Source organism: Gadus macrocephalus, chromosome 21 (genome assembly GCF_031168955.1).
Source record: "Gadus macrocephalus chromosome 21, ASM3116895v1".
Taxonomy (NCBI): Eukaryota; Metazoa; Chordata; class Actinopteri; order Gadiformes; family Gadidae; genus Gadus; species Gadus macrocephalus.
The window spans coordinates 18330111-18357203 of NC_082402.1; the positions used below are offsets into that span (position 1 = coordinate 18330111).

Below are 27093 nucleotides of genomic sequence, written 5' to 3' on the forward strand. Positions count from 1 at the left end.
GTGATAATCTGGTCGGCACACCCTCTTCCTTTCCTAAACCCTGCTTGTTCTCTTCTGAGCTGCTTGTCTATTGAATCTAAAATTCTTTTTTTGCTAGTATTTCGTTTGGAATTGACAACTGTGCCAGTTGTCAGTTTTTAGGGAACCTTTCTTGGGGATCTTTAAGATTAGAAACTTTGACCAATCGTTTTGTATCCTTTTCCCCTTCCGTATGGATGTGAAGAGTCTGCGTTCTCAGCAGCCAGTCAGTTTCATTTCCGTTGGGTGTAGGCCTCCGCGCTTTGTCACCAATCCTGTTATATTAATGGACAGGATATCGAGATGTAGTCGTGCTGTAGGGATGGGTTGCAGTACGGTGGTCTGGGCGTCTCATCACTGCTTTTTGCAGATGATATGGTCCTGTTGAAATCATCTGCCTGTGACCTTCAGCACTCACTGGATCGGCTCCCAGAAATGAACTGTGATGTAATGATTTAGTACAATCATAGAAAGGTACTGAATAATTTCGATGATTTAGTACAGTACAAGTGTGACATATTGTACCTTCATCTCTGATAACCTTTCAATGTAGGCCTACATGCTTAATCTCTGATGAGACCCTGAAAACGTAGTACAAGCATTGTGACATAAGGTCATTCAAGCACAAATGTAAGTTTTACATTCAGAGAAATTCTGTGTCAGGGTAGTTGTACTGTTAACTCTGAACTATGCACTGACACGCAAACAAGACGACGTGCACGTAATCAAAAACAAAGCATGGACATTTCCTTAGAAAATCTCCCTTTTATTTGACCGGTTTTCATGATATAAATACATCGACATAATGTCCACCAGGAGCTGTACTAACCAAAGCAAGAAACAGAACGACCAGACGGTCTCAGTGTGGTCGAGCCGTTGACCTCTTGGTTCCCAACACTATATTCCTCCACACCATTGAAGTGCGTCTCCCTACTTCCTTGCACATTCACTCATTCAACAAACTCAAAAAAAAAAACGACCAAAAAATTATATAAATTGAGAATTCAGACAATTTATATCGTTATTTTCATGCTTTTCATTGGCAAAGGGGTATGAAAGTGATTGATCTTGGAGAGATGATAAATCCCCCCCCCAACCCCCGTTTATCTTCATTGGACATAAATACACGAGAAGAAAACATCAACACCACCTCTATTGACAAGGATTTGGAAAGATCTTGTTTTAATACATCTATGCACTCTTAAACTATTTACAATTATCAAACAATTATAAAAAAACCATGACAGAAGTTTAGCCATATGGTCATAATTCATGTGAATGAAACATAATTAATTCTTTACTTTGATTTCATTATCAAAAAACTAAACAATACCGACTATAGCATGTCAACGTCTGTGGATGATGAGGTGATGAGGTCATTACAGTAGACTTGGAAGTTTAGCTTTTGATGGGAAATTCTTGTAGCTCATTTGAATTCTTTGTTGACCAATTAGGCTAATGTAGACATGAAATTAGATCGCATACAGCACTGGCTGATTCACCACAGGGAAACAGGGGGTAGGAAGCAGAACTACATCAATGGATCAACTTAGTGGGCTGTATTGTGTGTATGCTCATTGAACAAGCCTCCCATATGCAAATTATGCTTAAATCCATCTGCTACAGCAGGACAAACATCACACTCAGCTGGCTCCTAGCCCTCTGAGTGTGATGCGTTGTATACGTCTCTAAGCTTTGGTGACTGTGTTTATGGGTGACCAAACCATGGGAATGAATTAGGTGTCAAATAAAATCCCAACAGACGGACGTTGCATTATAAAAGGACACCAATAGCCGAACACCTGGCCCCAACACACACTGAAGAAAGGTTCTGCAGCAGCTAGGCTAAAACTGATGGACGAGGCAACATCAGTACATTATGGAGAAGGACTAGCCACTAGTCATTACTGATGAAAGTTAAGGGAAAAATAGAGGGACCACATACACCATACTCTGAGTGGCCTTCAGAGTTCATCTTACAATTGGAAAAAAGATAGACATACAAGTACCGTACCATTATTGATTTCAATTAGTGTATGTCATTGTGGGACATTTTAAAATGGCCACAAAGTCCCTCTTCCAGAGCTTCAAATCTCTATTTCTCAGAGGTGTGACAGATAAATAATGCCTTACATTTCAACCGTTGGTCATCTTAACCTGCAACACAGACAAGCTACACTAAAAAAGAAGACCTAGACATGGAAGAATAACAGTTTACAACACTACCAATCCTCCTGTGGCCAAAAATTATATCATTAAGACAAGAAATGATAACCACATCTCAGTTGACCTAAGTGCATAGACCTGATAGCCTAAAAAATAAATCAATAATCCTGCAAGTAGCATCATGGAGATCTACTTCCTCCAGGGAGCATCGCAGGGCAGAGGCTTTGGTTGGAGGGAAAGACATTTACAGGGTCATTATTAGAGGAGTAAAGGTTTAAAATCAAACATGCACTGATCCTGTTAAAACCCTAGTGTAAAGTGTGTACAGAATCGTTATATTCATACGTTTTGTTTTGTGTACCCACAGGTTTCATTAGTACTGACGATAATTACTGGAAGAGTTGAGGCCGTTTCTCGGGTATATTTTGAGTATTTTCTTTACTGAAAGATGGCACAGGTTAGACATTTTGGGGCTGGTGTTAATGTTTGTTGCAGTGTGGTTCTTGGGGAGAGGTAATACCTTGTATGCATGTGTATGTGAGTAGGAATCATGAAAAGGAGTCCCATGCTTTCAGGTGGCATGCATTTAGGGAAGTCACACATGCACAAATAGGTGGGCCTCCTCTCCTCGTGTCCCCTTCTGGCTCAGAGTTTGGACAATGATTGGGCGTCACACACAGTGCACACACTGGAAAGCACCCTGGTAGACGGTGTGGTCCCCCGCAGCCTTACACCGTCCTGCTGTTGAGCCCGTGGGGTAACCAGGAAGGACCAAGGTACAGGTGGGAGGGGGGGGTGAAGATAGATGGCCTCTGAGTAACCCCAGCTGGATCCGTGTCTCATCTCATCTCATGCTGCTAGGCTAGGGAACTGAACTCAAGCAGGTGGCTCAAGACTTCTTAAAAAAAGTATAATCCACTTGTCTGAACACCGCTCAGACCCATCAAAACATCAACTCGTCTGGTCTCAGCCAACCTAAAGAAACAACGGGGATATCGACAGTAGACTGTTTATCAAAACTAAAAGAAGGAAGGGCTAAGCACCCCGAGGACGAGCTCCACCGAGGGGGTTCTGCAGCCGGGGCTCAGGGATCAGGTCTTGGGTGTGGTGGCAGCAGGGTGGCTGGCGTTGGGCCTGGGGGGCTCGCCGCCTCTTTGGGTGGTGGGAGGCGGCTGGATCACGATGGGGGCTCGCGCACCTGAGGGCAGGGAGAAGAGCCGATGAGAAGGAGACGCATGGATTTAGAAACAGGGGTGGATCAACCAGTTCTTCAGAACACACCTCAAAGTAATACCTCATGGGTTCAAACAGGGATGAGGAACATTTTTAGTTTAGTGTGGGCAGCCCCAGTGCCAGTGTTGTGCCCAGCAACGTCCCTCCAGAGGAGACGGGAGCCATCATTGAGAACCCATCTAGAAGTAATGACGTCCTAAACCTTTTGAGCAGAATCATCAATATTAAATGTTTTTACACCGCCAGATATGGCAAGGTCCGTGCGTTTAGACTGACCGGGGTAATACACCAGCTTGATTTCACACCCCAATTTACCCTCTCGGACCCTACACACATTGGCGGTTTCATTTTCATGCCAATGCAGCTTCGCGGTTCCAGGGGTGGGACTTTGGTAGAGGTGTTGCTGCGCTGTCTCTACAACAGAGACAACGCAGCGATCCCAACAGGAGTAGTTCTATCTGGAAGGACGGTGAAATTCACCAGACTGACCATAATGGGAGAGAAGGTGATGCAATTGCATTTAAAGAAGATGTTGAAGGATAATGTTATCTACAAGAAAGACACAGGATCTTTCCTTACAAGGCTTTTATCGGGATAAAAAACATGTGGTCAGCAAAATAAATATGTTGCCGTTTTTGCAATTGTAAATAGTAGCCTACACTGAGATGTCGTCTACTCAATCATGCATGTAGTGGCTTGAATAAAAAATATATAAAAACATTTGGAGTATGCAAATTATTCTGAAGCCTACTCCAATGAACCAAGAGAGCCGGCTCCGTGACAACGGGGGATTTTACCCCCTCGGTTTTACACAGGCAAGACATTGAAATTGCAGGTTGTGCCAAGCCACGACCGTACCGGCTTGGCAGTGTAAAAATGCATATTGATGACTACAATTTAATTGGCAACAATAAGGAAATGGAAGAAGCTAAACATAAGGAAAATATGATGTAATATGAGTATAAGGTGGCAAACATTTGTGCACTATGGATAATGAAGAACCACAGAAGCCTACCTGCCCTGGCCAGCAGGCGCTCATCTTCCTGTTGGCCGGAGGGAGAGCGGTATCAAAAAGACACACAAACACAGGACTGTGAGCACATTCAGCTCCAGCTGGGCATGCACTGATACAGCTTTATCCCTGCCGTTCACTCTCAGCACAAGGCAGAATACTGATCCAATACCTAATTTACTGAGCAACGTACGATAGCATCTTGGGTTGAAGATTAACATATTGATGTCTCATCATTTTTTCTGAAGAAATAATGATGCGAGACCAGTACTCGTCATCAGTGGGACCAATAACAGTACGGATGCTTTGCCACTCCAATGTCCCAGTTCTTGTCCCCACTTAATGGCTCACATACTTTACATCCACATGCAAGGTCGGAGCAACAAGGCAAATGGCTCTGAAACGGGTGCAGAATATAAAGTAATGCAGCATCAATTCGAGTGCTACTGTACACATTTGGAATAATTAAACCAAAGAAAAAAGCCTTTTGTTGAGCGCAATGAAAATAGCCAACAACACAGCTAGGCTTGGCTCAGCTAGTACTGAGCCAAGCCTAGCTAACCTAACACTAGCCTAACACCGGGGGGGTCTAGGACACCGGGTGGGTCTAGGACTCTGGGGCTGTACGGTGGTCTAGGACTCTGGGGCTGCACGGTGGTCTAGGACTCTGGGGCTGCACGGTGGTCTAGGACTCTGGGGCTGCACGGTGGTCTAGGACTCTGGGGCTGCACGGTGGTCTAGGACTCTGGGGCTGTACGGTGGTCTAGGACTCTGGGGCTGTACGGTGGTCTAGGACTCTGGGGCTGCACGGTGGTCTAGGACTCTGGGGCTGTACGGTGGTCTAGGACTCTGGGGCTGTACGGTGGTCTAGGACTCTGGGGCTGTACGGTGGTCTAGGACTCTGGGGCTGTACGGTGGTCTAGGACTCTGGGGCTGTACGGTACTTTAGCTATAATCTAGCTGCTTAACAAAAACGCTGATGAATGAGTGACAACAAACAGATATGTTGCGGTTTGACCAAGAAAGAAATGGGTTATTATTCACCTTCAAAGCTCTAGTTTGGGGAAAACTATGTGTATTGTTTCACTCCATCAACAGCTGTGGATTCTTTATGATTTTATTAATCGTTTTAAAGCCACTTGATGGACCTTTGTGAGATGGACATCACAAATGATTTTAAACACAAACCAAATCAGCCCCTCATAACAACAGATAATAATGGTTGAACAAACTGCCCGTTGACTTAAGCATTTTCGAAATTAAGTCAAAATGTGAGCCACTGTAACTCCAATTTGACAAGTCAGGGATGGCTTTCACCCTGTCTGGTCGCAACAAGTAACCTTTCCTCGTTTTAAAGTCTTAACGATTATCTATTTTTCTATCAAGAGTACATTTTAAAGAATGGTTTCTTCTAAATTTAATTACACCTATTTTTTAACTCAATCCAAGGACATACATTTATTTTATGGAGTAATAAGGGATTTCTGTGATACAAGCATTACAGTTTTCTTTCATAAACGCTTGAATTGCAAAGCAACAAAGATCAGCATGGAATCACAATCGCTGAGATAGGACAGGGATGGGATGAATTCCATCGCATGGCAGTCAGAGTGGCACTAAAGACCAGTTGACAAATGGCAGAACAGATGGTTGGCAGCGGCCAGTGGACCACAGAGGAAGCAGGCTGCATGTCATCACTCCCAGGCTACCTGCACCTCCTCCACCAGGCTGCATGTCAACACTACCAGGTTCCCTGCGCTTCTTCCACCAATATGGCCCTGACCTAATCCTCTCTCTGCTACATTCACTGCCACGCTTCTTCTTAAAGTACCTGGAACTACTTTTCAAAGAACTAATGCCCCTTTCCCTACAACAGTACCAGCTCAACTCGCCCCGGCTTTTTTTGCATTTCGATCGCCAAAATGAGGTACCTGGTACTTTTTTAGTCTCACCTCCGTCGAGGTTCCAAGAGAGCTGATATGATACTTTTGTGTGACGTTAAAAGGCCGCTGGCCACTGATTGGCCAAAGTGACGCCACTGGACGAATAATGATGAACGCGACGTCCGAGCCTGACACCCGGCATCTTTAAATACTAGCATCAGCGTTCAGTCAACAACAGTGATTGATAATTGAATATGGCAGGATCAGCACGCAAGAACACGCCGTGGACTGTGACAAAGGTGGAGACGCTGTGACCCTGTCTGTATATGTGTCGCGTATGTGTCGCAGTTTCGCGCATGTGTGCTATGAAGAGTCCGACCCGCCCACGTTGAAGAGGTACTTTCTAGATGGAAACACGATGTGCCTGGAACCAAACCAAGTCGTGGCGAGTTGCGCTGGCACTGTCGGAGGAAAAGGGGCATAAAGGGTTCCTTCAGCCTGGCCAATAATACTAGTTATATGAATGTAGTTTACTAACTATGGATGCAATAAGTACTGTGAGTGATTTACTGCATATTGAAGTGAACAAAGAAAAATAACCCGACTAATCAAAAATGTCCATCTTTGTAAACCCCACTCTCAAATTTCCTGTACTTTGGAAATTTGCTACCAGAAGCAGGGAGGTAAAATGATTTTTGGGGGTAAAATAATGTCCCCGGAACTTGATTAAGACACTGACACAAGTTCCTCCACAGGTTACTAGTACCTAGGGAAAGTACCGGAGTCGCATTGCAACTCCCTCAATATTGCAACACGAGATAAAACTAAATGTGGGCCAGCATGTTATGGTTTGGGGTTCAAGTGTCCTCCACCGGATGTGGACAGACAGAGCAGATTACATACAGCTGCCTCTGTAGGGCGGACCCTAGCACAAAGACAACCCTGGCTGAACAAAAAACAGGTATTGCGGAAGCAAAGAATGGTGATACACACATGTATAGATCACTTCCCTCATCCCTACCTTTTAAACGTACTTGCTAAATTGGCTACATGGATCGTTTGATCAGCATAGCGTTCAAGGCTGGTTATTCAAAGAAGTAATCCTTTAAAAGTAGTTTCAGCAAAAAAGCACGCCACCATTCCAGTTTGCCGATCTACTGTAGTGTGAGTAGGTAAGAGGCTGTGTTTGTGCAGCATAGTGTACATTGTGTATGATACAGTACGAGTTTCCGTTATTGTGCGTCTCATAGGCTTCTTTTGTCTGGTCAGGGAGAGGAACAGTTTTCTTGGTATAGGAACACGATAGCAGAAGGAAATTCTAGGATCCAAATCATTATGTCATTATGTAAGCAGATGCCATTGCTCATTAACAAACACACCAATACAAACACATGATGCAACTTGCAAACGGTACAACAGGAACGATGTGGTGCCTCACATGCCACATCCAACAAGGCCAACCAGGGAGCGAGGAAAGGCCAGGCAAAAGAATGAGGACTGAGCGGTGTAATGCGGGATGCAAGATGGTCTTTAGGCGGCAACAGAAAGCACAGACAGATGAAACACAGAACGACGAGGTGTCTCTCACGAGTCATTTGGACTGCGGCAGCGTCTCGCTGGGGTTCTCTGCCCCCGCCGGGCTGGTGGGCGACGAGAGAGGGGGCATGGGCAGAGGATGGACAGGGGGGGCCTGGCTGTCTGGGTCTTCTGAACTGGGACTAGTCGGGGGCTGGACTATGATTACGGTGTTCCCTGTTGGGGGGGGGTCAGAACACCAGAAACAGTGAACCCTTGTTCCCACATAGGCGCTCTCCATGAATGACTGGTGGGCAACAACAAGAATCCTTCCTCTCCGTCGTCGTGAGTCATTTTGGTTCCATCTCAATTGATTTGAGAAATTATCCTGCATTACCAGAAGGGTTCTGTTTACACTAGGAAGCGTAGGAGATGTGAAATAGACGTGGTAGAGAAAAGGCCAATAAGCAACCAGAAGGCATCCATCTGTCTCCTCTCCATTTTAAAATTGTACCTACAGTGTTTTCCATACATAGACCAATGTGCGGCGCAGCGCCACAGAATCAACAGAGTGCCACAAATTGATTCAGTTGGTTTTTTTCCCACACAATTTTGAAATATATAATCTTATATATTTTAATGATATAAATATCATTCCGTTCATTCATCTCGGCATCACACACACACACACACACACACACACACACACACACACACACACACACACGATATTGGTTGAGGTAGGTCTTGAGTTCAGTATAACAATTCAGGTAAAGAATACCTCAATTATGGTGAGTAATTCTCAACATGAAACTTAAAAGACAGGGGCCGTATTCACAAATAATCTAAGGGATAAAATTAGCTCATAAGTAGCTTGTTAGCTCATAAGAGAAACTCCTCAAAATAATGGGCGTGTCAGCCTTAAATTTAGGACTCCTAATTTATTTAACTTTGTATTTTAGACCTAAAGGTAGCAACTAAGTCTAGGAGAGCTTAAAAGCCCTCAAGAGGACTCTTAACTCAGTAAGACCTATTCACAAAGAATATTCGGCAACACTTAGATATTTTGCAACAGGGAAAATACAACTTTGCAATGCCGATGATTAAGGAATCTCGCAACCATCAGTGATGGTTAAAACACACGGGGGCAAAGTTACAAATGTACCTTTAATCATCGTTAATTATTTAATATATAAATAAATCACTTAAACCATCATTATTAGTTTCATGTATTAATAGTAACACATCACTTTAATCATTATTTATTTCAAATAATAATAGGAATAAATCAGTTTAATAATAGTGATCATTATTTAAACAGTAGCACGCTATTTCAAGTAAAAAAATAATATAACTACTCTAACTTATGATTACTATCTATAATTTATTGTAAGATTATTTATTGTATTAAGTTTATAATCAGGTCAGTAGCAGTTGGTCCAGGGAACAGGTGGTTTTTGCTTGCGTTTCACGTCTATGTCTTGGATTTCATAGATCATGATAGGAGGACTTGAGCGGCGGTATGGGATGATATCTAAAGTGTTGGAAATATGCTCATTGGATAATAGTTTGGGGGCTGCTTTTAATTACCTCCTTGATGTAATGCAATTTAAGTATTCTTATTGTTTGCCTCCAAAATAATGTCCAGGTATTTGTATGAGCAAACTAATTCTACTGCCCTGCCCTGTAATGTATGGAGTTGGGGCAAGGAATGAAACCAGGCAGGGTTTTGGCATTTTTTTTTTATAGTTGTCTTCGCTTAAATAACTGGCTTTAAGCAATTCAATGAATTAAGATTGAGCGGAATAATTTCAAATGCTTCTTGTAGCTTTAAAATGGTCTCAGCAGGTGACAATAGATAAGCATACAGGTGTATATTAACACGCTGCACACACCCTGATGACCGACCGCAGCGGCACCGTGACCCTCGATGCCACCCAGCGCCAGGGGGGGGACACATTGCTACCTGGTCTGGGAACACTGCTACAGCCACTTCAGCTGCTGTTTGCTCTATGTCATCTTTCACACACACAAACATCCGTACCTCCGTCCTGCTCAGCTTTGATCTGGGCCTCAAGGTCTTCGGGGTCGACATACTGGTAGTTCCCGTCGTCTTCTGGCGGCTTGCATTTCCCACAGCAGAAACAACAGCAGCAGCAGCAGCAGCAACACGAGAACACTGTGCAGCACAGCACCAGACTCTGAACACACACACACACACACACACACACACACACACACACACACACACACACACACACACACACACACACACACACACACACACACACACACACACACACACACACACACACACACACACACACACACCCTTAATATTCCTGCACAAAAAACAAAATTATTCTACCAATATACGGTAATAAGTTTCCTTCCATCATCTTTGGTTTGTCGATAAAGTTCAGAAATAAATGGATATCAACCGTTTTGAATGTGAAATTAAATAACTTTTAAATAAATACAAATCAATAACAAATATTTTAAGCATTAAAATCGCATTAACTTTTAAAATATTCAATATAGCCACATTCAACCAAAGCCAAATTAATCAACTAATATCTGGTCTCCTTCCACAACCTTTGTGAGAGAAGAAACATCGGACCTTGAAATAGAGAGACAGAGTTTGTTCTGACCTTGAACCACCATTTGGACATGAGGAAGTAGTACTTGACACTGTCCTCTCCAAACTGCTCGGAGACGTACAGCCCCATGGAGCCGTATTCATCGTAGATCTTCCGCTTAGTGTCGTCGTTCAGGATGGAGTTGGCGTTGTTGATCTCCTTGAACTTGTCTGCTGCCTCGGGGTTGTCCGGGTTCTTGTCCGGGTGGTACTTCAATGCTAGCTTCCTGTGTGTTGACAAGTATGATTGTGAAGGACAAGGTGTGTGTGTGTGTGTGTGTGTGTGTGTGTGTGTGTGTGTGTGTGTGTGTGTGTGTGTGTGTGTGTGTGTTTGTCTCCTTGACATCAAGCACTATTCTGAATGTTTGAAATGTTGACCTACTCACTACTTAGGGAGATTTATTTTTGGGGTGGCAAGTCAGGACAAACAAAGAATGGTTATCTTTCCTACGCAACATTGTTCACCAAGATGTTATCTCATGAACATCCAACCTAGCGAAGGAATCTGGAACCCAGCTATGAGGACGTCTTCAATTACAGACCTTGAGATGAGGTTTACCTGTAGGCCTTCTTGATGTCCTCCAGAGAAGCTCCTTTCTCAAGGCCCAGCACCTTGTACAGACTCTCCCCGGCCGTAGACATCTTCCTCTGGGGACGGCTGGCATTCGGCTCTGCCATGGTTCTCCTCTGCCTTCACCCTGTGTTGGCCATTCATGCAGTAGACGTTACAACTAAAAACACTAAGGAAATAGGCACTATTTGAAATGTATAAACAGTAAGTTTTACTGTAGCTATTCCAAGCCTGACACATTTATTTTTGAGATAAATGTGAGATCCCCAGAGAGTGACATTATATTCTTACATGCACTACTCTACATTGATACGAGATTTCATTGGCGTTGATATAGATTACCAGAGCATTAGCTCCAAAAACCAACCTCACACATCTTCCAGATGATGCATGAATTTAATTACATGTGTAGGCAATTTTTTGTAATAAACAAAGTTAATAAGGCAAATTCCAAAAAGGAGATTATAAACACGATCTTAATTTACAAGCAGCTGATACAGCACGATTTTGTTCCCATTAACCATTGAAGAAATGGTTATTTGGAGAATGTATCATTTTTTCTTTCATGTGTATAGACTCCTTTAGGACCTTCAAAGACGCTAAATAAATGTGTTATTATTGTTATGATTATTATTAGTCCTGTCCGCATGCTTATTACCATTCCAAAACGACCAGCTTCCGTGGTGAAAGTCTGCCTCCCAAACTAGCGAACTATCATTCCATAGTTCATAATGCCGCAATGTTAGGTGCCTCATTAAAAATGTACCGTTATCTTATTCAATTGTTGATGTTTATTAATTCACAAAAATAGACTTTCTTTCTGACGATAAAGTTAGGACAAATCCTGAAACATAGAATTCTGAAGAAAAAAACGGATTTGGGGAAGAAATTAAGGGAATTTGGATTTCTTTTTTATACGGCTCTATGTCAATGGAGAAGCTCCATAGCTAACTTCACTAGCTACAAAAACTGTACTTTAAACTAACAAGCCCCCTTTACCTAAACCTCTCAACCAAAAATCTAGAAAATGGGTTTTAAATCCAGGAGAAATACTGGCTCTTTCAGTTGACAAGCTAACCTTATGGGTGCCGGATGTCTCGCTAGCATTTTGCATAAGCAAACGAGCGACATGATTCGGCCTATCAGACGCACGGATGGACGGATGGCAAAGTCATGACCCGCCCTACTCTGCCTCTCATTGGCTAGTACTCGATGACTTGGATGAAATTTAGAACCCCCCCCCCCTCCCTCCAATGGATTTATTTAGCAGATCTACAGAATTCACGTGGATTCCCTATTTGTGGTAAAATCAGTGAGTCTGCTGAGAGGTGACGAGTTTGGAGCAATGTTATAATGTTCACACTCTCTGTGAACATTATTCTGAGACACGTTAAATCCATTTTCCCCGACAATGGTAATGGTGTCGATGACTCCCATACAGAGCTGTTGAGAGAATAGCTTTAAATGGCACTGCTACCATATTCCCACGCTACTTAACCACGTCAAACTACCTTTCTTTATTGTTTTCATTGGCCAATCAATCCCATTGACACATAGATGCAATACAATAGTATACCTTTAAACTATACAAATGAATTATAATATAAAATGCATATATATTTATTGCCGAATTTATTTATTTCAGGATATATTTTAAGCGTTGCATATTTCATAAGCATATTTATTTATTTAATATTGACTTAAATGGCATTCCATAACCCTCCCCCAAGTTGGATCGATGACTGCTCTATGGCACCAAGCGATGTTCCAGGATTTACTGATTGTTCAAGGTATTGACTGCTGAACATGAAGGCCCTTCCAGAGTGTGGAGCACAATACCGATGTCCCGGTCTCTGGCTAAAGAAGATTACATTTTGATGATCTTGCAGATTACCCGTCATCTGTTTCAGAGCGCCAATGGCCAGCCCTAATCACCCGGCTAAACAGCTCTACGAACAACAGGACATTTGGGAGAAATATACCAGGGAGCGACATGGAGGGGAATTGACAATTATATTGTCAATTCCATTGACAATATCATTTCTTTCCTTAGGAAAGAAAATTACATGCAATTTGATCTCCATCCATCAGTAGGACTCTATGGTGACAACAGGTCTTCATGATCATCCTTGAATCACTGCTGCACTGTCATAGTAAAAAGCCTTTCTTTTTTTAATATTGGCTATATATCTTTATGCGGAAGTATATTCTGCATGGGAAAGGGGAGGATATCCGGTGCTAGATAAACAAAGTCCCTTGGCAAGACAGTTCTTCAACCACTTTAAAGATAAACCAGCTCCACCCCATACACCCTGGAAATAAAAAAGTATCAGGATAAATGGGGTTCTCCTACATCAGTGAACCCCAATTAGCGGCCTGCGGGCCAGATTCGGCCCGCGAGAGCAAAATGTCCGGCCCGCACTGACCCAGCGCATTCACATGTTGTCCCAAAAAAAAAAGAAAAAAAAATACATTTTCCCCTCAGCCCACACCATCCACTTGACCGTTGACGTTACTGCGTGCATACGTAATGACGTGCTTCGTGCGTTTTCAACTTCACTAGCGTCACACGCCAGAGAGTAGCCGCCACATGCTGTCACATTCCCGCTATCCGTCTGTCATCCCAGGGACTTACAACTGTCAAAAATCAACGGATTGAAAATTGATGAAAGAAACATGTCATTTGCCAAGAAAAGGAAGGTCGACCAGGAGAACCGCCAGTTTAAAACTGAATGGACCGATAAGTATTGCTTTTCTTTACCGGACCATGCCAACGCAAAGCCGACATGCTTAATATGCAAGCAGACCGTGGCTGTCATTAAATCTGACAACCTGAAGCGGCACTTTAACTGTTTGCATGCTGCCAGCTTTAATGGAAGTTTCCCAGAAACATCTGAGCAACGCAAACAAAAGATTGCAAGCATGTTGACATCATACAAGCGGTCAGTCTCAACAATATGCAAAACGGCATCGGCACAAGAGAGCGCAACAGCTGCTTCATTGCACGTTTGCTGGACGCTTGCTAAAGCTAAGAAGCCCTTTGCTGATGCAGAGTTCATTAAACAATGTGCAATTCACATGGCTGGTGAAATCTTAAATCAAGAGGAAAAAATCGAAACAAAAGTTGTGGAGCTATGAAAGCAGGTGCCGAGGAAATGTCAGCTGAGCACAAGGATCTGTTGCTGCACAACTATGTTCGCTGGCTGAGTAAAGGCCGTGCGTTGGAGAGGGTGTGCGACCTGGGTGATGAACTTGTGTCATTTTTATCCAGCCTGCAGAGCCCAAAAGCCCGCGAATTTCTGGGCTTTTTAACTGACACCAAGGTGTTGGCAGATGTTAATTTTTTGTGTGACATCATGTCTCATCTGAATCACCTTAACCTGCAGCTACAAGGCAAGAACCACACTGTTGCTGACATGTACGAGGCGATTGAAGCCCTCCAGTCGAAGCTGCACCTTCTGGAGACATTCAAGGGAGAAAGTTGCACTTCCCACGTCTGCGTGAGCATTTGGAGAAGGACAAAATACAGGAAGATCCAGCAATGAAGGAGCTGGTGTCGACCCTGGCAGAAAACTTCAAGGAACGATTTGAAAGCTCCCCTAAACTCTCAGGTGACATCCTCCTCTTCTTGAGACAGCCGTTTTCTGTGCCAGCTGACGGCGAGTGGACTGCAGAGGCCAAAAGGCTCGTGCCATCCACAGATGAGGCAGCTTAGTTAATACTCAGGGTATTAAGTTTGTGACAATGTAAGTGCCTGTTACTTTGTTTCCTTTATTTATATGGGTAGATCAAGCAGAGCTGTGGTCGTGGTACAGAGGGAAGTCATGCACGGGGTGTATGCTCAGATACTCAGGCAAAATAAACAAACTCTATACGACTGCGCCTGGGTATCTGAGTGCATGTTTTGTGTATGACTTTTTTCTGTGTTGTGATTGCAGCTCTGTTTGATTTATTTATATAGGCTTGCTATATAACTGTATATGTTGTTTAGCCTGTAGTTATTTATTTACTATGCTTCATAGAACTAAAGGTGTTTTTATTTTACTGTTTTATCGAAACTGAAAGACATTACCGAGTATTTAAATAAACAAGGCTGAACATAATATAGTCTGAAGCAAGCTACGTCTCCTCGTCCTCCTCATTCCTTGCATTCTCATCGATGCACCATTCCTGGATGCTATTTAAACCTAATTGATCTAGCCCTCCTGCATTATCGCTAAAACAGTAATTATAATTAAAGCACCCGCAATAGCAGGGCTCCAGACTTACTTTTTTCTCTAGGAGCACTGTGGCGCCAAACAGAACATTTTAGGGGCACACCCCGTAAATCAACATGCCAATGTGATTTTCTCCTTCTTTTCACTGTATTACTAATAAATATTTAGTAATACAAACTATAGGCCCATCTCTACTACCACAATTTTCAAAAATATCAGAAAAAGTCTTAAATAAAAGGTTAGATATATTTAAAGCGCCAACTACTTGCTGAAAGTCAATATGGTTTTCATTCAGACAGATCAACAACACTTGCATTAATAGAATCAATAGAGGAAATCACAAATGACATAGATAAACAATATGCAATGGGATTTATTGATTTAAAAAACGCATTTGATACTATTAATCATTATATATTAATTCATAAACTGGAAAAGTATGGCATCAGGGGAGTGGTTCTAGCCTGGGACAAAAGTTATCTAAATAGGAGGCGTCAGTTTGTGAAGTTGGGGGATTGCGCTTCTTTATGTTTGGACACTGCCTGTGGTGTCCCTCAGGGGTCAGTGTTGGGGCCTAAACTGTTTATTCCATATATCAATGATATATGCAAAGTGTCTAAGATACTGAAATTAGTCCTTTTTGCTGAGGATACAAATATTTTAAAGCAACTGCAGGATGACATTATGAAGAAAATGATAAAATAAAAAATATGGTTTGATTATAATAAATTATCCTTAAAACTTGTCGGGTGGGTATTGAAAGAGTTTCTCAAAATAAAGTTCCTTGGAGTGTCTATTGATGATCAAATTAATTGGAAACCACATAATAATAATGTACAAAAATAATCAAGGAGCATTGCAGCAATAAATAAAGCAAAACCGTTTCTGGATTACAACTCACTCCACATTCTTTACTGTTCACTAGTTTCACCATATTGGCCGATATTTGCGTTTTTTTACATGCATCGGTATCGCCCGATATTCTTTTCAGTATCGGACGATTTTTTTTATTTTATTTTTTTGTTTTTTTCGGGGTTTACAGAAAGTTCAATAAATGTTCATTTTTTTTAAATTGAGACATTCTAACATTTGTTATCATCAACGTGTCATTTTTATAATGTAAATTGAGGGAGGCTTAGCCTGGAAATCCAGACCCACATCTAGAAAGCTGTAGGGTCTGGCAACGAGTAATGAAAATGGCCCAACTCGAGGGGTGGCACAAAGCATGCATTTCAAAATATCACTGGATAACACACATGGGATAACACTATGACCAATCAGAAGAATACAAAGGGTGACGTATCCAGACTGGTGGAGCCAACCAATAGATAAGACTTGCCGTATCCGGTCGGTAATACAGCAACGCTTTTGGCCCGCCTATATTGATACTAGGGGTGTGCACGGGTACACGTGTAACCGGTTAGTAAATCATAACCGTTTAGGAAACATCTGTAAACGAAAACCGTAAAAAAGAAAAGAAAATCACCGCGCCGTTGTTTCAATGGGAACCGCGACGGTCCATACTTTCAACGTAAAGTTTACATATTTACAATTCGAAATTCATCCCAGCCTTTACACCACAGATACTTTAGAGTCTATAGCAGGGCTATTCAACCTCCTTAACAAGTGGGCCGAAAAGGAAAACCACTCGGGGTTCATGGGCCACACAGAGTAAAACTACGTCAATGAATCGCTACAAATAAATCGTACTTAAAGTAGTGTTAACTTAATATATATAGTACTACTACATGGAATAAACTTATCAGACGCATTCCTTCCTTCTTCACTTTTAATCGTATCATTAAAAAAGATTTCGTTCTCACATATTTTGGACACGTATTTAGAATTCAACAATGTTGTTTGAATCATCACAAAACAGAACTACTGTACATATGAGAAATTTTGAGCCAGTGAGTCAGTGAGAAAGATTGCACTGCCTTGTTTGCCTAGTTTGGCTCATCCTGAGACACTCATGCAGCTTCTCATAGGTCATCGGGCAACGTGCCCTTGTTCTGATGGCATTCATATGAGAAAAGCTAGACTCATACATATCGGTTGAGCCAAACATTGTCAGAATAAGTGATGCCAGTTCCTGATTGTGGGGTACTGATACTGGCTAGTATCACCGGCTACACACAGAAACCTGATTTGCATGCAACTATGTTTCTCCTTTATTTTATTTATTTTTTGCATGCAACCTCTTGCGGGCCAGAAAAAATTAAGAGGGGCCGCATTTGGCCCACGGGCCGCTAGTTGAATAGGCCTGGTCTATAGCATATAACCGCGTTTTCTGATTACAGTTTAGTGAATCAGTAAGCTGACAACATCCTAATTAACACCGCAACTGCAAATGAATCACACAGAGATAACCATGGCAACCGGTCAAACAAATTTTATTTTTGCGATCATTCTGCAGGCGCATCCGCCGTGTTGATAAAAAAAAAAATCCCCTATAGTGCGACTGCGCCCACTTAAAAAAATAAATAAAATCTTTAATTAAAAAAAAAAACTGTTAACCGTGTACACGAAAAAAAAAAAAAAAGGGGTTGTGTAACCATTTACAATTTTTTGTAATCGTTCACACCCCTGATTGATACATCGATGTGATTGATTAATGTTCAGGGCCAGGGGAGGCCCAGAATATACACAAGTATATTGCGCGTTCCCAGAGTGATTCGCTGAGCAAATTCAAATGTACTCTCGCGAGAACTCTGGATTTCCAGGGTATTATCTGCTCCAAATATCAGCAAAAAAAAAATAATCGGTATCGGCGTATGGGTTATCGGCGTATGGGTTATCGGCTAAAGGCCCATTCACACCCTACGGTAAATACGGATACGGACCGTTTCGTCCGGTCCCGGAGGTGTTTCGTCCGTCAATGGGTCCGTTGCCTCTGAGCTTACGAATCCGGAGTGCTCCGGGAGAAACAGAGCAATACCACCGGAAAACGAGGCGGCAGTATCAAAAGTCAGACCATTCGTGAAAATAGATAGAGAAGTATAATATCTGATATGCATAGATATTAGGGATGGGCACGAGTAGTAAATTCCAAACTCGAGTGATCAAAGGAATTCCTCGAGGATCAATCGAGTACTTGTTTAATCAAATCTATTTTTAGAATGCAACGCATCTGCAGCAGGAATAGGCCTGATGATGAACGGCAATATTACCAACCAAACATGTAATGCTTATTCTCCATCAAAACAGTCAGAGTTATCAGAGTATTCATTATTTATTTTTGCAAACGTTCAAAACACATTTTCCTTACAAAAATAAATATGCGTCTCAAAATTTAAATCACGTCGAACCAAGGCCTGTAACAGTTTAAAAAAACAAAAACGAAACAAGTAGCCTATCCATTCCAAATAATTTAAAGCTGCAAATAAAACGGTAGCAAATGGACTATGGAAACACTCAGCGTTGTGATCTTCTCTACACGGCCGGGATTAGAGCTGCGTCTTGCGGCGGTGAAAATAGCCGACACACTTGTTGTTGCGGGTTTGCTTTCCCGAACTCACCGTTGTGTTTCAGGAGCATATGTTGCCGCATAGTACTTTCTGGTAGCTCGATTTCGCTTGGCATATTTTACATTTCACCTTATGATCTCCTATTTCTTTAAAGTATTTCAATTCTTCGCTGCGCTTTGCTTTAACCGCCATCTCTTCACTTTTTTAATTCTGGGGTGCCTGCACACGGCACAGAACGCGCCACACAGAAATGGATACATTTAATTTGCTTTGTGCCCACGGCATGCGTTAGTGGCGCCGACAGAAAATTGATACATTTGCTTCAGAAAACTTTGTATATGCAAACTCGAGTTTGCCTTTCCACCCACCGAGTTCATTTGTAACGAGGAGTACTCGAGTAATCGATTCCTCACGCCCATCCCTAATATATATATATATTGTGGCATCCCGCCACGTGGTCCCCGGCCTGGACGGGCCCGGGGTACCGTAGAGGACGGGGTGTACCACCCCCACCCACCAGCCGGCGAGAGAGAGCAGCCCTTTCGGCACCCCAATCAGGGTGATTGGGGGACACCTGGCCGAAAGCACGGGGGCCATTTTAAAAGGAGGCACAGCACAGCACGGGTCGGGAGCAGGAAGGAAGGGCTCGTGGCAAGGAGAGAGCCTAGAGGCCCACGGAGGCCCTAGAGACCGCGACTCCTTCTTTCGTTTGATTGTTTCGTTGTTGTTACGTTGATGTTGAATAAATGCCTGAAATGGCTAAAACCCCACAGCCAAGCAAGTTTTGTCAGTGGAACCCGGCTCATTCAAGGAGCGGGTTACCACATATGGTGGAGAATGCAGGCAAGAAGATCCCACTACGACCCCCCGCAAGAGACGCTGCTGCCGCCGCAAGAGACGCTGCCGCCGCCGCAAGAGACGCCGCCGCCGCCGCAAGGGACGCCGCCGCCGCCGCAAGGGACGTCGCCGCCGCCGCAAGGGACGTCGCCGCCGCCGCAAGGGACGTCGCCGCCGCCGCCGCCGCAAGGGACGTCGCCGCCGCCGCCGCCGCAAGGGACGTTGCCGCCGCCGCAAGGGACGTTGCCGCCGCCGCAAGGGACGTCGCCGCCGCCGCAAGGGACGTCGCCGCCGCCGCAAGGGACTTCGCCGCCGCCGCAAGGGACGCCGCCGCCGCCGCAAGGGACGCCGCCGCCGCCGCAAGGGACGCCGCCGCTGCCGCAAGGGACGCCGCCGCCGCAGCGGGAGAGAAGGCCGCAGCGCGAAAGAAGGCCGCAGCGCGAGGCCGGGACGGGGCTGCGCCGCCGGCCGGCGCGGACGTGGGGACGGGTCGGCCCTGTATGCTGGCGACCTGCTGGGCGCAGGGAACATCTGGTAGTCCGACCATCCCGGTGCGGGTGATGAACCAGGACACGCAGGCCCTCCTGGACACCGGCAGTGCGGTTACCCTCCTTCGCCCCGACCTGGCGGGTGGGAAGGCAGGGGAGCCAATGGAGGTGGCCTGCGTCCACGGGGACACCCGGACCTACCCCACGTGTCACGTGGTTGTCCGCACCACACACGGTGTGTTTACAATCCGGGCGGGGATTGTCCCCCACCTACCGGTCCCCGTGGTAATCGGGAGGGACTGTCCGACTTTCCGCCGGTGGTGGGACCCGGTACTAGAGTCCCGGGGCAGGAGAGATGCGGTCGCCGCCGCGGCAGGAGAGGCAGCTGCCGCCGGCGCAGCGGGAGACGAAGCGGCGGGAGACGAAGCGGCGGGAGACGAGGCAGCCGGAGACGAGGCGGCCGGAGACGAGGCGGCCGGAGACGAGGCGGCCGGAGACGAGGCGGCCGGAGACGACGCGGCCGGAGACGACGCGGCCGGAGACGACGCGGCCGGAGACGACGCGGCCGGAGACGACGCAGCCGGAGACGACGCAGCCGACGCGAGGGACGCAGCCGGCGCCGCAGGAGACACCCGGCCCCGGCGAGACACCATCCTGGGCGGGTCCCTCGGCTACCTGGGGCTTGGACAAAGGGTGGAGGAGTGTGGCATCCCGCCACGTGGTCCCCGGCCTGGACGGGCCCGGGGTACCGTAGAGGACGGGGTGTACCACCCCCACCCACCAGCCGGCGAGAGAGAGCAGCCCTTTCGGCACCCCAATCAGGGTGATTGGGGGACACCTGGCCGAAAGCACGGGGGCCATTTTAAAAGGAGGCACAGCACAGCACAGCACGGGTCGGGAGCAGGAAGGAAGGGCTCGTGGCAAGGAGAGAGCCTAGAGGCCCACGGAGGCCCTAGAGACCGCGACTCCTTCTTTCGTTTGATTGTTTCGTTGTTGTTACGTTGATGTTGAATAAATGCCTGAAATGGCTAAAACCCCACAGCCAAGCAAGTTTTGTCAGTGGAACCCGGCTCATTCAAGGAGCGGGTTACCACAATATATATATATATATATATATTGTATTTAACGTTTTATACTTGTATTATACTATATACCTGACCTTTTTATTTTATTGTTCCCCTGCTTTGGCAATGAGTTGTAACTGGTCATTTAACAACATTTTGTTGTTAAATGACCTAGGCGGCGGCGGCCACCGTCGCCTAGGCCTACACTTTTTGCACTTTTTTTGCCTATTTCGGATGACACAAAGCAAAATCATCTCTACTCATGTTTGCGATTGTCAATGCCGTTAATTTGTGAAACGACAGTCACTGCCCTCTAGAGGATTTATTGCGTAACATCCATAACGCTGAAACCAGACGGAGGTATGAAGGGTAGTTCCGGAGGCAATGTTTTGGCCGGACAAAAGTAGCAAGCTCCCAGGGAATATTCCAAAAACTGTTAAACTTAAAAGAGCGGCATTAGGATTTAAGGGGGAAATTTAATTTCAAAAGGCTCAGCAACAGAACAACTATGAGAGGTTTCAATATATCGATTTGTGGGATGAGGCTATACGGTTTGAATGTGGAGTTAAAGCAATGTCCAGACATTAACCAGATGGTGTTCCAGCGGTACAGGAGGAAGCTGTGTTTTGACCTGTTATCTGGGTGGGGATCCCCATTGTTGGGCTGATCATCTGGGGTGGGGCGTTTGCTTCAGTGGCATGATGCCACTCCCATGATAGAGTGAGGTGGTGATGTTGCTGTGTGTATTATGTGCATGTGAGGATTAATTCATGTGTATTTGTGCGTATGTACTCAGTGTTTCCCCTAGGATGGAGTTGCAGCAGCGGAGGTGAAATGTTATGTTTTTCGCGCGCAAATTTCTCTGTGTGCTCGCAAAGCGCACCCTGCCGGGAGGTTTCTATGTGTCTGCTGGCAACATACATACAGTACATTTGTGCACAGTAATGAGCAGGGGAAATAAGGAGAGATTGAACATATTACAAGTATAATCTTTAAAACCATTATTTACATTTATTTAACAAAAAATATTTTATATCAAAAACCACCCTATACATTAAAATCCCATAACCCATACTAGAAAAATCGAAAATGTCTGTGCCTCAAACCAATGCATATAGGGGAAACACTGGTACTTATGTGAATATGTGTATGTAAACTATGGACAGAAACAAGTACAGGCGCACAGAACCTCTGAGTGTAGGAAGCCAAGGCGGGCCCCAGGGCCACTGAGGGCCTGGGGGCCACGGAGAGCCGAGGCGGGCCTGGGGGCCAGGAGAGCCGAGGGGGGCCTGGGGGCCAGGAGAAGGGTCCCAGGGCCTGGGGGCCAGGAGAAGGGTCCCAGGGCCTGGGGGCCACGGAGAGCCGAGGGGGGCCTGGGGGCCAGGAGAAGGGTCACAGGGCCTGGGGGCCACGGAGAGCCGAGGCGGGCCAGGAGAAGGGTGCAGGGGCCTGGGGGCCACGGAGAGCCGAGGCGGGCCTGGGGGCCACAGAGAGCCGAGGCGGGCCTGGGGGCCAGGAGAAGGACCCCAGGGCCTGGGTGCGGTGGAGAGCCAAGGCCCCAGTAGGATACATTTTGCGTGTAGCAAACATTTATTGTAGCGAATTTATGTTTGATAATACAAGACAAATTGACCTTAGTCAGTACACACACACATCACGCGCAAACTGAAAACGATTATTTTTTAAGGGCCCCTTTATGCCGGCCCCTGCCCCCCCCCCCCCCCCTCTCTCAGGGTCGCGGGCTGGAAGATCCTTCTGCAATACACGGGTGACACTTTGTAGTCTAAATAAACAAATGCCTCTCAATGTAATACATGGCTATGTGACAGGAGCAGTGACTGCATTGTGCATCAGCCGTCAGTAAGGAAACATGAGATGCTGTCCATGTTTCTGCTCCACCAGATCAGAGTGGTGGCTCTCTGCTTCTGGGGCCCATTCGCCTGAGGATTGACGAAAATGTGCGTCTTAGGATGAACCCTTGAGCATGAAGTACAGCTCTGAATGAAAATAAATGCAGCATTCATTAGTACCGAGCATCACAATGCTACGTCCTTGTGAAGACGTAATCCTTTCCTAATCTCTGCACTGGGAGGATTGCATTCCTTTCTTTGCCCTCGTTACCCACAGGCACACCTTATTGCACTTTACATGAAGGGTTTTATGTGCCCCGAGGAGCTGTGGATGAAGGACTGTCGGACCTAGGGCATGGTACCCCGTTTCATTCTGGCATGGTGAGCAGCCACTGGTTTGGGAGGCACTGGTCTGGAGGCGGTAGTCTGGACACCGATGGACAGAACGGATTTGACCGCATTTCGTATTTCAAAAGGAGCTGACATGATGCTCACTCATGTGTGCCTTGCTTTGAGATCCATGGCCGAGCAACCCAGTTGGAAGTGGTCCAGAGCGGAGCGACACCACTGGTCACTGACGCTCTGAGATCTACCGCTAAGCTAACCCAGATCCACCGCTAAGCTAGCGCGGTAGCCGTTAGCTCGTCTCATGTTATCCACACAAAAATCTAATGTTCATCCCAACGTGTCGTCAGCTCACCTTCTGAGTAGAGCCGGTATAACGCTGCGTTCCGCGGGGTCTTGGTGTTCAGACGGGCCTCCGCGTCCACATGAAGAGCAGTCTGCCGCCTCCTGTAGCCGGCTCCGGTAGCTCCGTGGCGCGGTGACTGGCGGCGGAGCTCACCCCCTTAGATAGGTCAGATGTTCTCTCCGTGTACGCGCTCAGCCCCCTGATTGGTCAGATATTCTCACCGTTTACGCCGTGTCGCGGGGTCTGACTGGTACCGTTATCTGACGGAGCTCAGTCCTCCGATTGGCTAGCTAGATCATCTGGCCGCGGAGCTTAGCCCTCTGATTGGTCAGATCATCTGCCCGCGGAGGTCAGCCCTCTGATTGGTCAGATGATCTGGCCGCGGAGCTCAGCTCTCTGATTGGTCATATATTCTCTCCAGGAAACGACAGAGGCACCTTGATAATAAACCCACCTGGGACTTTACTTAACTTTAAGCATTGTGCCTAAACAAGAATTAAGCCGGTAAATTAACCAGTACCGGTACACACCAGAACACTGCCCTGCTGGTCATTTGACCTAAACAATGGGTTTCATTGAAGCTGAAACAACAATGGTGGAAGGCAATATAAATAATTACCAGTATAAATAATATGTCGCCATCTAGAGGTCAGAGTGAGCGGATGAGCAGGGGATGGGTTCATTTTCTTTACTAACAAAAACAAAAATACATCATTGCGAATTTATTACCTTCAATAAACTATATTTAAAAAATATAGTACTGTACAGTGTGTTTTGGTGAATGCTAATATACCTTACACAAAGCAATAATTTATACATAACAGAATAGTTGTGTATCGGTTCAATGTAAAATGAATGCATCAATCCAAAAAGATTAGCCCTTATCAGAGATAGAAAATGACGTATTCTCGTATTCTTTTAGGCAACATTTTTTTCATGGAAAGGTTTAGGAATGTCTAATCAGACACGTGTACACTGAGCAGGAATAACATAACATTCAATCTTCAATGCAATTGTGGAAGTTCATCCATTCACCAGCGATTGAATTGGACTAAACAGAAAGTAAGTCGTATAACGGGTGACTTTTTTTTTTTTATTTAGACAAAAAACGATGGCTTTAATCTCCTGTGGCACATTCTTATCCATCACTCAAGGGCACATCAGCCATCTTGCGGGCTGAGGTCATGATGAGAAATGAGGAGCACCAAATTAATCCCTAAGGATCAATACCAGGATCAGGCCAAAATCTCCCCTCCCCATCATCGTCTGAATGATCAAATATTCTCCATTTCCCTTTTTCTATCCCACCGTTGTTTAAAACATAATCACTTATGTCTTCATGGAGATGGTGTTTGGGCTTATTTCAGATACATAAATTAGCTATTTGGTTCAACAAAGAGAACAAAAATACATCTTGTATTTTCCATTTACTTGACCTCCACCCAACACCCTGACTTCCTTTATACATACTCTAGAACTTGTTTTCCAACCAAGTAGACTACAGGACTGATTTAACAGGGAATGTAAGTTTCTGAACTATAAGTATTTTTCATCTATAACCTACAAAAAAAAGGTTCTTCAAATTGTAGCCCATCTCCTAGAACGTGCCCAGTCTATCTTCCAAGAACTGTAGCTAGCAGTGCCATTCGGATGTACATGCCGTTTTCAGCTTGCCGGAAGTAGGCTGCTCGTGGGTCCGAGTCAACCTCTGCACTGTGGAATAAAGATAGTGTTAAAGAGAGTTCAACAGAAGATATTCAGTTGGAGGAATTGACAGAGGATTCAAATTCAAGTAAGCCTTAGTATTCTCGTGTGGCAATTGGTTGAGACTATTTCAGTGGTGCAGCGACAGACCAACCTGATCTCATTGACTCGCGGGAGAGGATGCATGACAACCATCCTGCGTTTAGCGGCGGTCATGATGTGTGGGGTAAGGATGAACTGGCCAAAACACTGAAACAGAGAACGCACACATGCACAATTACTGCGCATACTTTGACCTGCTCATCTGAAATATATTCAGATCTCCACAAAATTGGCTGTTCTAGCTTGGCAGCCCACCCTTAGATTAGTTAGTTGGTTTTCGTGAGTGGACCAAACAATCTGATTTAAAGGAAATTATGAAGTGAATTCTTATAATCGTCATCTTGTGGACCACAGGAAGGTTGTAGTTTATATTAGGTCATCTTGTGGACCACAGGAAGGTTGTAGTTTATATTGGGTCATCTTGTGGACCACAGGAAGGTTGTAGTTTATATTGGGTCATCTTGTGGACCACAGGAAGGTTGTAGTTTATATTGGGTCATCTTGTGGACCACAGGAAGGTTGTAGTTTATATTGGGTCATCTTGTGGACCACAGGAAGGTTGTAGTTTATATTGGGTCATCTTGTGGACCACAGGAAGGTTGTAGTTTATATTGGGTCATCTTTCTTGACATGCATGTTGGCTACAATTTGTCATTGAAGAGAAAGCTCAATTTTCACATAGTTTCTCTGCAAAAAAATATAAGTATCAAACGATAGGTTGCTTACAGCCTTGTACTCTTCCTCTGTGGCAAATCTCTCCCTCTGGATGCGGGTCATGTAGAGGACGTCCGTCTCAGGCAGGGCCTCTTCGATGCTCTCAAACTCTTCCTGCACAAGCACAAAGAAAGTTGGTTTTTAAATCTTTAGGTAGCACATAAGCAAGCAACATGCACACACACACTCACACATACACAACTAGAGTAACCACTTTATACTTTAGCAAAGGAAAAGCCAGGATGGTTAGAAGATTTGGTCGTTTTTCAGATGAGGGATTAGCATGCACACCATTTGGGTTTATGGACACGGGTTAACTGGTCACCATGCAAATTGGTATTCCTGTGTCCATGTAAAAGTAGTGATGGACTAGAGTCCCCCTTCTATTACCTGAACACCAACCCCACGTCTTAGACGCTCCCTCTGGTCCTACCTGCTTGATGCCTTTGGAGGCCACGAAGTCCAGGATCTGGGCGGGCATGTGGAGGTTCGGGGGCGCCACGTAGCGCAGCGTGATGCGGTACTGGGTCAGCAGCTTGGCCAGGGAGTGCACCGTGCGCCCGTGTTTAAGGTCTCCCACCATGGTGATCTGGAGGTCACAGAACGCACGTTAGATGGTCATCATCAGCTTATTATTAATCCTGACCGTGGAAAACTAATGTACAAGGTTCTTTAGGGTGCACAATAACAACACATCTCTTTAAAATACTGCATTGAAGCCGAGATTTCTTTCCTTGAAATGTATGGGGTCGTCTCATATTCTGGGTATAGCCTTAATATCAATATAAATTCACATCTACAAAGGACCCTCCGCCCCTGATAACACATGTGACTGAAGCGCTTCCTCACCACAACAAGATTGAGAGACTGGAACACAGTGGCTCAAAGGTAGGCCAGGTGAGACCACCACTGAGGAGGTTCTC

At 45.1% G+C, this 27093-nt stretch overlaps 2 protein-coding genes across 7 annotated transcripts in view; both read right to left on the bottom strand.

Moving 5' to 3' along the window:
• Positions 1-763: 763 nt before the first annotated feature.
• dnajc5ga (DnaJ (Hsp40) homolog, subfamily C, member 5 gamma a) lies at positions 764-23895 on the bottom strand. Of its 5 annotated transcripts, XM_060042082.1 has the most exons (7): positions 23660-23894; positions 11025-11163; positions 10479-10692; positions 9872-10028; positions 7901-8064; positions 4433-4460; positions 764-3382 (listed from the first exon to the last, which is right to left on the bottom strand). In XM_060042082.1, the coding sequence occupies exons 2-5, from the start codon at positions 11141-11143 to the stop codon at positions 7904-7906; spliced, it is 651 nt and encodes a 216-aa protein (XP_059898065.1). In that variant the 5' UTR covers positions 11144-11163; positions 23660-23894; the 3' UTR covers positions 764-3382; positions 4433-4460; positions 7901-7903. The 5 variants fall into 5 exon arrangements, with proteins under 5 accessions (XP_059898065.1, XP_059898066.1, XP_059898069.1 ...); XM_060042083.1 differs by lacking the exon at positions 4433-4460; XM_060042086.1 differs by lacking the exon at positions 7901-8064 and having other exon boundaries at positions 23660-23888.
• Positions 23896-24561: 666 nt separating this feature from the next.
• Positions 24562-27093, bottom strand: part of cad (carbamoyl-phosphate synthetase 2, aspartate transcarbamylase, and dihydroorotase) — a 46613-nt gene continuing 44081 nt past the window's right edge. For both annotated transcript variants that reach the window (XM_060042081.1, XM_060042080.1), the window contains 4 exons: positions 26604-26759; positions 26183-26284; positions 25509-25603; positions 24562-25363 (listed from right to left, as the gene is read on the bottom strand). In XM_060042081.1, coding sequence (XP_059898064.1) covers positions 25264-25363; positions 25509-25603; positions 26183-26284; positions 26604-26759 — 453 coding nt within the window. In that variant the 3' untranslated portion in view covers positions 24562-25263. The remainder of the gene's footprint in view (positions 25364-25508; positions 25604-26182; positions 26285-26603; positions 26760-27093) is intronic.